Here is an 11,702-nt window from a genome sequence, read left to right on the forward strand (position 1 = left end):
TTCGGAGTGTGGAGGAAACCCACGCAGACACGGGGAGAACGTGCAGACTCCGCACAGACAGTGACGCAAGCCGGGAATCGAACCCGGGTCCCCGGTGCTGTGAGGCAGCAGCGCTAGTGACTGTGCCCCCGTGCTGCCCTGGGAAATGTTATACACCTATGACTGCAGCCAAATTCCCCTCCAATTCGATTTTCAAGTTTGCTGACGACACCACCATAGTGGGTCGGATCTCAAACAATGATGAGGCAGAGTACAGGAATGAGATAGAGAATCTGGTGAACTGGTGTAGCAACAATAATCTCTCCCTCAATGTCAACAAAACGAAGGAGATTGTCATCGACTTCAGAAAGCATAAAGGAGAACATGCCCCTGTCTACATCAATGGGGACAAAGTAGAAAGGGTCGAGAGCTTCAAGTTTTAAGGTATCCAGATCACCAACAACCTGTCCTGGTCCCCCCATGCCGACACTATAGTTAAGAAAGCCCACCAACGCCTCTACTTTCTCAGAAGACTAAGGAAATTTGGCATGTCAGCTACGACCCTCACCAACTTTCACAGATGCGCCATAGAAAGCATTCTTTCTGCTTGTATCACAGCTTGGTATGGCTCCTGCTCTGCCCAAGACCGCAAGAAATTACAAAAGATTGTGAATGAAGCCCAATCCATCACTCAAACCAGCCTCCCATCCATTGACTCTGTCTACACTTCCCGCTGCCTCGGCAAAGCAGCCAGCATAATTAAGGACCCCACGCACCCCGGACATTCTCTCTTCCACCTTCTTCTGTCGGGAAAAAGACACAATAGTCTGAGGTCACGTACCAACCGACTCAAGAACAGCTTCTTCCCTGCTGCCGTTAGACTTTTGAATGGACTTTCCTTGCATTAAGTTGATCTTTCTCCACACCCTGGCTATGACTGTAACAGTACATTCTGCACTCTCACCTTTCCTTCTCTATGAATGGTATGTTTTGTCTGTATAGCGCGCAAGAAACAATACTTTTCACTGTATGTTAATACATGTTACAATACATGTTAATAAATCAAATTTTTAAAAAATCAACAAAATGGTGTGTGTGTGGGGTTATGGGGATAGAGAGGAGGGGAGGGCTGGGTGGGATACTCTGTTGGGGAGTTGGTGCAAAAGCGATGAGCTGAATGGCCTCTTCTGCACTGTAGGGATCCTATGATTCTGACAGAGCATCTTACCCAGGCCCTATCCCCGTAACCTCACGTATTGACCCCACTAATCCCCCCCTAAACTACACAACCTAGGACACTAAAGGACAATTTAGCACGGCCAATCCACCGAACCTGCACATCTTTCGAGACGTGTAAGATTTTTAAAAAATCACTTGCAAGTCATGTTGATCAAAGGGACTCTTTTGAAGTAACAACAGTTAAGAGTTTACCTTCTGAGTGAATGAGATGACCTCAGAAGGTTCCCTTTCAGTATTAGCAGCAGTTCAAAGCGCCGCACTTTGCACTGTTTGTTAAACCTGTTTGAAATCTCTGTCACTTCACATTCCTTGTCCCTTCAGTCAGGATTTCTGGTGTCTGGGTTCCTCCAGCTCTCCGAAAGCTTCTCAGATCTAACCACTGCCCTTGGTACCGGCATCAAATACTGCAGACCCCAGCATTTTCAAACATTATTTCAGAGTCTGAAGACTAAACACCCAAATGCTGCACTGGCAGAGAGGCAGTACTGAGGGAGTGCTGCACTGTCAGAGGGTCAGTGCTGAGGGAGTGCTGCACTGTCAGAGGGTCAGTACTGAGGGAGTGCTGCACTGTCAGAGGGTCAGTACTGAGGGAGTGCCACACTGTCAGAGGGTCAGTACTGAAGGAATGCCGCACTGTCAGAGAGTCAGAGCTGAGGGAGTGCTGCACTGTCAGAGGGTCAGTACTGAGGGAGTGCCGCACTGTCAGAGGGTCAGTACTGAGGGAGTGCCGCACTGTCAGAGGGTCAGTGCTGAGGGAGTGCCGCACTGTCAGAGGGTCAGTACTGAGGGAGTGTCGCACTGTCAGAGGGTCAGTGCTGAGGGAGTGCCGCACTGTCAGAGGGTCAGTACTGAGGGAGTGCTGCACTGTCAGAGGGTCAGTGCTGAGGGAATGCCGCACTGTCAGAGAGGCAGTACAGAGGGAGTGCTGCACTGTCAGAGGGTCAGTGCTGAGGGAGTGCCGCACTGTCAGAGGGTCAGTACTGAGGGAATGACGCACTGTCAGAGGGTCAGTACTGAGGGAGTGTCGCACTGTCAGAGGGTCAGTGCTGAGGGAGTGCCGCACTGTCAGAGGGTCAGTACTGAGGGAGTGCTGCACTGTCAGAGGGTCAGTGCTGAGGGAATGCCGCACTGTCAGAGGGTCAGTACTAAGTGAATGCCGTACTGTCAGAGGGTCAGTGCTGAGGGAGTGCCGCACTGTCAGAGGGTCAGTACTGAGGGAGTGCCGCACTGTCAGAGGGTCAGTACTGAGGGAGTGCCACTCTGTCAGAAGTTCCTGTCTGCCTTCCCTGATCACTGTTGAAAAATCCGACAATGGCTCCTTCATGGAAGAGTCGGGGGCGATCTCCCGGAGTAGAGTGCACTCACCAGCAATTCTCCTGAGTCAACAGTTACAAGGACGAGTCGTTTTTAACTCTGCTGTGTGTAGGAGCTTGCTGGGCACAAATTGGTTGTCCAAGATTGCAACATTACAAAAGATCTTCATGAACTGTGAAGCGTGTTGGGGCTTCTGTTGGGTTTTTTTAAAGTACTAACGACCCATTCATTTATTCATTAGGTTCTCATTCCTTTATCCAACAGAGTCGCCGGATGGAATCGACTTGTTGAATCGGGGTTGCTGTGGGAACTCGAGATGTCTGTTACATCGAGTTCAAACTTCCCTCTGTAGTGAGTAGCTCCCAGGCTGCCTTGCTCTGTCCCGGTCGGGGGGAGAAGTATGGGGAGTGTCAGTAGCCTCATCGCCAGCCACAACCTCCAGGAGAAACAGTGCGGAGCCCTGGATTACTGCAACCGAAAGGCCTCCCACCCTCACAAGCTCAGCAGGCAACTGGATGGCCTACTGACCTTTGACACCGGCCACCAGGGGAACAGCAAAGGCCCCAAAACAAACTCCAAGTGTGAAAAGAGCCAGGACTTCTTCTACATCAGCGTCAGCCAAAGCGAAGGACTGAGAAAGACGGGTAGGCCGAGGAACGGGGCTTCGGAGCTGGAGCCTCAGAGAGGAAGCTCTGCTCTCAGGGATGGGCAGGGAACCCCCGCCTCGCCCGTCCTGCTCCCCCGACAGCTCGACAAGGTGAGGGTCCCGTCCCACCGATCAGACAACGCATGAACACATGGATAGTCAGATGCTCTTTCCTAGGATAGAAAAGTCAAGCACTAGGGGACGTAGGTTTAAGGTGCGTGGGGAAATGTTTAGAGGAGATGTGCAAGGTAAGTTTTTTACACAGAGGGTGGTGAATGTCTGTTGCCCGGGGAGGTGGTGGGAGCAGGTACAATCATGGCATTTAAGGGGCATCTAGATGAATACATGAATAGGATGGAAATGGAAGGACAAGGATTATGTAAGTGCGTACGGTTTTAGTTTAGGCAGGCATCATGGTCGGTGCAGGCTTGGAGGGTCGAAGGGCCTGTTCCTGCGCTGTACTGTTCTTTGTTCTTTGTTGATCACTTCCAGAGTGCGTCACTGGCCGTACAGTCCAGAGGCCAGGCAGGGTGATCTGGAAATGAAAGTCCAGACCTATGGGACAATACTGAATGCCACCAGGTACAAGTTACCCAGGCACAGCCTACTGGACATCCCATCGAAAATGGTCGCTGAGTTAATCTTTAGGTTGTTAGGGACCAGATCAGAGACAAAGAACAAAGAACAAAGAACAGTACAGCACAGGAAACAGGCCCTTCGGCCCTCCAAGCCTGTGCCGCTCCTTGGTCCAACTAGACCAATCCGTTTGTATCCCTCCATTCCCAGGCTGCTCGTGTGACTATCCAGGTAAGTCTTAAACGATGTCAGCGTGCCTGCCTCCACCACCCTACTTGGCAGCGCATTCCAGGCCCCCACCACCCTCTGTGTAAAAAACATCCCTCTGATATCTGAGTTATACTTCGCCCCTCTCACCTTGAGCCCGTGACCCCTCGTGATCGTCACCTCCGACCTGGGAAAAAGCTTTCCACCATTCACCCTATCTATCCCCTTCATAATCTTGTATACCTCTATTAGATCTCCCCTCATTCTCCGTCTTTCCAGCGAGAACAACCCCAGTTTACCCAATCTCTCCTCATAGCTAAGACCCTCCATACCAGGCAACATCCTGGTAAACCTTCTCTGCACTCTCTCTAACGCCTCCACGTCCTTCTGGTAGTGCGGCGACCAGAACTGGACGCAGTACTCCAAATGTGGCCTAACCAGCGTTCTATATAGCTGCATCATCAGACTCCAGCTTTTATACTATAAAGGCAAGCATACCATATGCCTTCTTCACCACCTTCTCCACCTGTGTTGCCACCTTCAAGGATTTGTGGACTTGCACACCTAGGTCCCTCTGTGTTTCTATACTCCTGATGACTCTGCCATTTATTGTATAACTCCTCCCTACATTATTTCTTCCAAAATGCATCACTTCGCATTTATCCGGATTAAATTCCATCTGCCACCTCTCCGCCCAATTTTCCAGCCTATCTATATCCTGCTGTATTGCTCGACAATGCTCTTCGCTATCCGCAGTCCAGACTGCAAAGTATTTTATGCCGTGAGCCTGGACCCCAACTTTTACATTTGATTTTTAGCATTAAGGGGGGAGCATAAGGTGTTTTATTCCAGGTATGATTCAAGTGACCCACTCAGGAGCTTTTATCAAAACAAACTTTATTTAAGAACACAACTAGAATATGACAAAAATAATTAACATAATTGGGCAGCCCAGTGGTTGGCACTGCTGCGTCACAGCGCCAGGGACCCGGGTTCAATTCCAGCCTCGGGTCACTGTCTGTGTGGAGTTTGCACATTCTCCCCGTGTCTGCATGGTTTTCCTCCGGGTGCTCCGGTTTCCTCCAACAATTTAAAGATGTGCGGGTTCGGTTGATTGGCTATGCTTAATCAGGGGAATTAGCAGGGTAAATGTGTGGGGTTACAGGAATAGGGCCTGGGTGGGATTGTGGTCGGTGCAGACTCGATGGGCCGAATGGCCTCCTTCTGCACTGTAGGGATTCTATTAACTTTTAGCAACTAAAATACTTCAACAGGACAAAGTATAATTCTTAACAGCTAGCTATCTCTGTTGTTCCAATTTAGCAGTATCCCCACACATCATAAATCTTCTTTAGAACCAGTTAGCACAGAAACTAAAGATGTTTACATCGGTCCCAGATTTCCAGCCTTTTACCACCTCTGGAGAGTGATCCAGACAGACAGCTATCTCCTCATTCTCATACAGAAATTTCTAGAGAAAGCTCCACCCCCAGACAGTAGAATCTCAGAGAAAGAGATTCACTTCCCAGCAGATTCCAGTCTCCAGATCTCGGAGAGAGCAAGAGAAAGCGATTTCTCTCTAAAGATCCCAAAAGCAGACTGCCTTGTGTTCTCTGTGAAAGCCTAGCTCCATTATAACTTTACCTGTTCATCAACCTAACCGAGTCCCACTCTGAAATGTCCCAGGGGAACACCAAGAACAACAGGACAGCATTAGTCCTGATTAAAACAAACATTCTAGCAATTATGTTGCTGCAGGAACAACACAATGCCTGCTGGGTATAGACAGAGCGGCTCTGATAATGAAAACAAACTGCTACAACAGATCCTGCACAAAACCATGGCAAACACATTCGTCCAAGGCTCAGTATTGTCACAGAGTCCATACTGTCAGGTTGTGACTGGGTTAGCCTGCAAAACACACCTTGTATAAGTGAGCAACCATGGACAGCTGGAAGGTTGTGAGCGATCCTTTTACTGTCTGCAGGTACGAGTGTACAAACTGCTGCAGGAAGCCCCTCGACTGGAATTTCCATTCCAAGCTGCTCAGAACCTGACAATTGACAATGGCCGACACTCAAACACTCGTCTCCCCCCTGCCCAGGCTTCCTGCTTGGTCTTTGACTGACTGTTTACTGATGAGAAAGGCCATTCAGCCCATCTTAATCAATGTAGCCAGAACAAGTCTATACTCCCCCACCACTATGCCCAGTTACATAGAAACTAGAAGCAGGAGGAGGCCATTCGGCCCTTCGAGCCTTCCCCGCCATTCATTTTGATCATGGCTGACCATCGAATTCAATATCCTGATTCCCCCCTTCCTCCCATATCCCTTGATCCCTTTCGCCCCAAGAGTTATATCTAATTTCTTCTTGAAATCAGACAACGAATGGCCTCCTTCTGCACTGTAGGGTTTCTATGATTCTATGATTCTATGAACATTTTAGCCTCAACTACTTTCTGTGGTCGTGAATTCCACACATTCACCACCCTCTGGGTGAAGAAATTTCTCCTCACCTCTGTCCTAAAGGCCCTTGTTTAACTCCCCTTGGATCTTGGGTTGTTTTTTCCGTGTTCTATTTCAAATCAATAATTAATTAATCTCCTTGTGGATCACCCCTGGCATTGCTCACGAAACAGAAGATTCTGATGTTTCATCAATCATCCCATTGGTTATGGTGAATCCACAACTCCAAAATCCAATTCAAGTATGAATCACTCACTGCATGAAGAACCTTGTTAAAACAGGTGGGAAACTGGGCATTCTGCAGTGAGTAACTCCCCATCCTGACTCCCCAAAGCCTGTCCACCATCTACAAGGCACAAGTCAGGAGTGTGATGGAACACTCCCCACTTGCCTGGATGGGTGCGGCTCCAACAACACTCAAGAAGCTCGACACCATCCAGGACAAAGCAGCCCTGCTAGATTAGTACCCCATCCACAAACATTCATTCCCTCCACCGCTGGAGCGTTGCCAGGACACAGAATGGCAGCCATGTGTACCATCTACAAGATGCACTGCAGGAACGCACCAAGGTTCCTCAGACAGCATCTTCCAAACTCACAACCATTTCCATCTAGAAGGACAAGGGCAGCAGATACTTGGTAACACCACCACCTGGAGATTCCCCTCCAAGCCCCACACCATCCTGACTTGGAAATATATCACTGTTCCTTCACTGTGGCTGGGTCAAAATCCTGGAACTCCCTCCCTAACAGCACTGTGGGTGAACCTGCAGCACAGGGACTGCAGCGAATCAAGAAGGCGTCTCACCCACCACCTTCTCAAGGGGCAATTAGGGATGGGCAACAAATGCTGTCCACCCGTTACCCAGCAGCAAGTCCCGGGAAATGGGCTGAATGGCCTTTCTCTGGCATTTCTGCTGAGGTTATGGTGGGACATCAGAGGAAGGCTGGAGATCTCTGGTGGGGCACCGTTCTCTCTCTCGCTCTGTGTGAAGCTGATGCGTCAGTCGGGAATACATTCTCAAATCCTTGAGATGGTTGGTGTTGAAGGAGATAAAGACAATGGGATAATGGAAATAGCGAATGTGATCAGAGTGAGGTTAACCATGTCTTCTCTTTCTGTAGCGCAGTGAGAAGAGCGTTGCCAGGACAACAGTGATGAAGGTGGCGTTATCGGGGACTGGCAGTGCCCATTCCAACCATCCCTCGGAGGGTGGAAAGCTGGCATTCCAGGGAAATGTGCTGAAGCCAGTGAAGCCTTTGGAGAAACACAACAGTGAAGAAGAGAAGCTCCCAAACTATTCTGGAACCTTATCCGACTCCGGCCGAAATTCCATGATGAATCTGCCCGCTCACAGCGCGGGATATGGTCGGGGGGCTGACCAGCTTGGTGCTGCTAAACCTCTCAGCAGGTTGGGAGGTTCAGTTCAGCATGTTGAGCAAGTCACCCGCTCCCTGGACAGCGTCCTGAGGAACGTGGCCAGCAACACACCCACCTCTGAGACTGGGCACTGCCCCACCAGCACAGGCCCGAACCCCAACCAGTCCCAGCTCCTGTCCCAATCTGCCATCCACACACCCCTTAGCGCAGACAAGGATGCCAGTCAGGAAGGTGAGGGGAGGCTGGAGGGGAAGGGGGCAGGGTTAGAGGGAAGCCGGGCTGAGGAAGAGATGGGTTACCTCGGCATTTACGCGGAGAAGCAGGAGGATGGGTATGAGCCGCAGATGGACAGCGCGACGGATAGCCGGGCCTGTCAGAGGGCACAGAGAAACCTTCACCAGCTGCTCCAGCTCCAGCTCACCCAACTGCAGCAGGACAAGACAAAGCTTCAGGAAGACTTTACCCAACTTCTACAGGACCACCGCATACTCAACGCCCAATATCAATCCTACCAGAGGGAACACGCTGAACTGGCTCCAAAACTGGAGGAAACTAAGTGGGAGGTAGGTCAGAGGAACGTCAATGATAACAAACATTAGTAAGATTATCGCCCTGAGGTGGAGATGCCAGCGTTGGACTGGGGTGGGGCACAGTAAGGAGTGTCACAACACCAGGTTACAGTCCAACAGGTTTATTTGGTATCACGAGCTTTTGGAGCGCTGCTCCTGTTGGAAATCTGCCATCCTTACCCAGTCTGGCCTACACGTGACTCCAGAGCCACAGCAATGTGGTTGACTCTCAACTGCCCTCGTGCAACTAGGGATGGGCAATAAATGATGCCCAGCCAGCGACGCCCATGTCCCACAAATGAATAAAAAAAGTCTTCTCCTAATTGGAATTTGATAACAGCGATGATTTGTTTTAAATTTACTCTTCCGTGGGACATGGGCGTCGCCGGCTGGTCCAGCATTTATTGCCCATCCCTAGTTACCCTTGGAGGGCAGTTAAGAATCAACCACATTGCTGTGGCTCTGGAGTCACATGTAGGCCAGACCGGGTAAGGACGGCAGATTTCCTTCCCTAAAGGGCATTAGTGAACCAGATGGGTTTTCCAGACAATCGACAATGGTTTCATGGTCACAATTATTTGTTCCATGATAAAGACAGAGTTTGTGACCGTTCTGTGCAGTTTGTGAGCTCTGCGAGTGACTTTGTTATTCAAAGATTGAAGACAATAAGATGTGTGTGTGTGATATTCTCACTAACTTCCTTGTCTGTCCTCTCCTCATGGTTTACAATCCACTCCTGTGGCCCATCCTTCGGACAGGTATCCGGATATCTCTCTGCTTTGATGACGGTGCTGCCAATTACCGAGGCAACGGTGCCACAGGGAAAGTGATATTGAACTGCAGCTTGTTGATGGGGTGGCCCAGTGGGTTAGCACTGCTGCCCTCACAGCGGCAGGGACCTGGGTTCGATTCCCGGCTTGGGTCACTGTCTGTGTGGAGTCTGCACGTTCTCCCCGTGTCTGTGGGTTTCCTCCCACACTCCGAAAGACATGCTGGTGAGGCGCATTGGGCCGTGCTAAATTCTCCCTCAGTGTTACCCGAACAGAATCATAGAATCCCTACAGTGCAGAAGGAGGCCATTCGGCCCATCGAATCTGCACCGACCACAATCCCACCCAGGCCCTATTCCCGCAACCCCACATATTTACCCTGCTAATCCCCCTGACACGAGGGAGAATTTAGCATGGCCAATCAACCTAACCTGCGCATCTTTGGAGTGTGGGAGGAAACCGGAGCATCCGGAGGAAACCCACGCAGACACGGGGAGAATGTGCAAACTCCACCCAGACAGTGACCGAGGCTGGAATTGAACACGGATCCCTGGCACTGTGAGGCAGCAGTGCTAACCACTGCGCCACCGTGCCAACAGGCCCCAGGGTGTGGCGACTCGGGGATTGTAAGAAGTCTCACAACACCAGGTTAAAGTCCAACAGGTGTATTTGGAATCACGAGCTTTCGGAATGTTGCTCCTTCATCAGGTGAGTCACTCAAATCTATAATTATCTCACAATTGTGTCTTTGCCTATATATGCCGTGTTTGTGAACCTCCTTCTCCACTCACCTGGTGAAGGAGCAGCACTCCGAAAGCTCGTGATTCCAAATAAACCTGTTGGACTTTAACCTGGTGTTGTGAGACTTCTTACTGTGCCCATCCCAATCTAATGCCGGCATCTCCACATCATGACTCAGGGGATTTTCACAGTAACTTCATTGCAGTGTTAATGTAAGCACACTTGTGACACTAATAAAATAAACTCTTTGCAGACACAGATACTGATTATCCACCGTTATCGTTTCAGGTTTGCCAGAAGTCGGGGGAGATCTCGTTGCTGAAACAACAACTCAAAGACTCGCAGGGCGCGCTGACACAGAGGGTCAGTGAGGCTCTGTCTCTGAAGGCACAGCTAAAGGAGGCGAGACTGAAGCTCTCTGCCCGAGAGGGGACGGTCGGTGAGCTGCAGAGTTCACTGCAGGTCAAGGAGAGAGAGCTGGGGGTGTGTGAAAACGAGCAGCAACGCGCGAAGAACGCAGCGGAGATGCTGAGAGGCAAGGTGAGCCAGCTGGAGGGCCAGATACTGGACCTGCAACGGCGGCTGGCCGGCTGCAAGGGGGCAGAGAGGACGGGCCAGGCTGACAGCGCTGTCCCCCACACGGACAGAGAGATACCCCGGCGGCAGGGCCCACTGGAGTCCCCGCCGGGAACCCTGGCGGCTTTCCAGGCCCAACTCGAGCAGGAGAAGCTGAGGAACCGGGAGCTCGCAATCGAATTCCAGCGGGAGCGTCTGCTGTGGCGGGCAGAGAAGCGGAAAGTCATCGAGTATCAGAGAAAACTTCAGCGCAACTACATCGATGTCGTCCGACAGAACCACAGCCTGGAGAGAACCCTCCAGCAGGTCTCCACTGAGCTGGGAGCGAGGGAGCCGGCAGCCAGTGGCATACAGAGGGCAGACATTCATTACGAAGAGATTATTGCCACTGCAATATAACAAATAACCTCTCAGCTCAGAGCAGCCAGGACTGGATGTCCCAGAGCTCATTCAGTGCCTGATAACATTCTCAGAATGTAAAGCCACGAGCCTTTCCTTTGCCTGGACTGGATTTCAGGACATCTGCACACTTTACTCCCACCGTATCAACATTTTTTTATTAGTTTATTTATTTATTCGTGTCACAAGAAGGCTGACGTTAACACTGCAATGAAGTAACTGTGAAAATCCCCCAGTCGCCACACTCCGGCTCCTGTTCGGGTTACACTGAGGGAGAATTTAGCACGGCCAATCCACCCTAACCAGCACGTCTTTCATAGAATCCTGCACTGCAGGAGGAGGCCATTCGGCCCATCGGATCTGCACCGACCACAATCCCACCCAGCCCCTATCCCCATAACCCCGCGCACTTACCCGAGGGCAATTTAGCACGGCCAGTCCACCTAACCCGCGGACTGTGGGAGGAAACCGGAGCACCCGGAGGAAACCCACGCAGACACGGGGAGAACGTGCAAACCCCACACAGACAGTGAGTGACCCAAGCCGGGAATTGAACGCGGGTCACTGGCACTGTGAGGCAGCAGTGCGAACCCACTGTGCCACCGGGCTGCTCCCTATATGTTAATATGCACACGCGTGCTGACATTAAGCTGGGTGGTCAGGTTGATCAAGCACTCCGCTGGCACCCTGGCCTGTTCAGGGGTAAGCAGTGTAAGTACTTCATTCCCACCCCCCCCCCCCCCCCCCCCGGCCACCCCAATCACCCCCTGCTGGGAGAAACCCTTCTGGACCTTCGATTCGACACCCACTGGCCTTTGGCTGGTGTCTGTCCACACTC

At 51.0% G+C, this 11,702-nt stretch overlaps 1 protein-coding gene across 1 annotated transcript; it reads left to right on the forward strand.

Moving 5' to 3' along the window:
- Nucleotides 1-2,932: 2,932 nt before the first annotated feature.
- On the forward strand, nucleotides 2,933-10,864 carry LOC144509726 (leucine zipper putative tumor suppressor 1-like). Its single transcript, XM_078238506.1, has 3 exons — nucleotides 2,933-3,289; nucleotides 7,554-8,372; nucleotides 10,178-10,864. Exons 1-3 carry the CDS (start codon nucleotides 2,933-2,935, stop codon nucleotides 10,862-10,864), a joined length of 1,863 nt encoding a protein of 620 aa, XP_078094632.1.
- Nucleotides 10,865-11,702: the final 838 nt, after the last annotated feature.

Source organism: Mustelus asterias, chromosome 22 (assembly GCF_964213995.1).
Source record: "Mustelus asterias chromosome 22, sMusAst1.hap1.1, whole genome shotgun sequence".
Taxonomy (NCBI): domain Eukaryota; kingdom Metazoa; phylum Chordata; class Chondrichthyes; order Carcharhiniformes; family Triakidae; genus Mustelus; species Mustelus asterias.

Coding starts and splice junctions, on each gene's coding strand:
- LOC144509726 (XM_078238506.1), top strand. CDS start 2,933: ATGGGGAGTGTCAGTAGCCTCATCGCCAGCCACAACCTCCAGGAGAAA. Junction 3,290..7,553: donor TCCCCCGACAGCTCGACAAG/GTGAGGGTCCCG, acceptor CTCTTTCTGTAG/CGCAGTGAGAAGAGCGTTGC. Junction 8,373..10,177: donor TGGAGGAAACTAAGTGGGAG/GTAGGTCAGAGG, acceptor TTATCGTTTCAG/GTTTGCCAGAAGTCGGGGGA.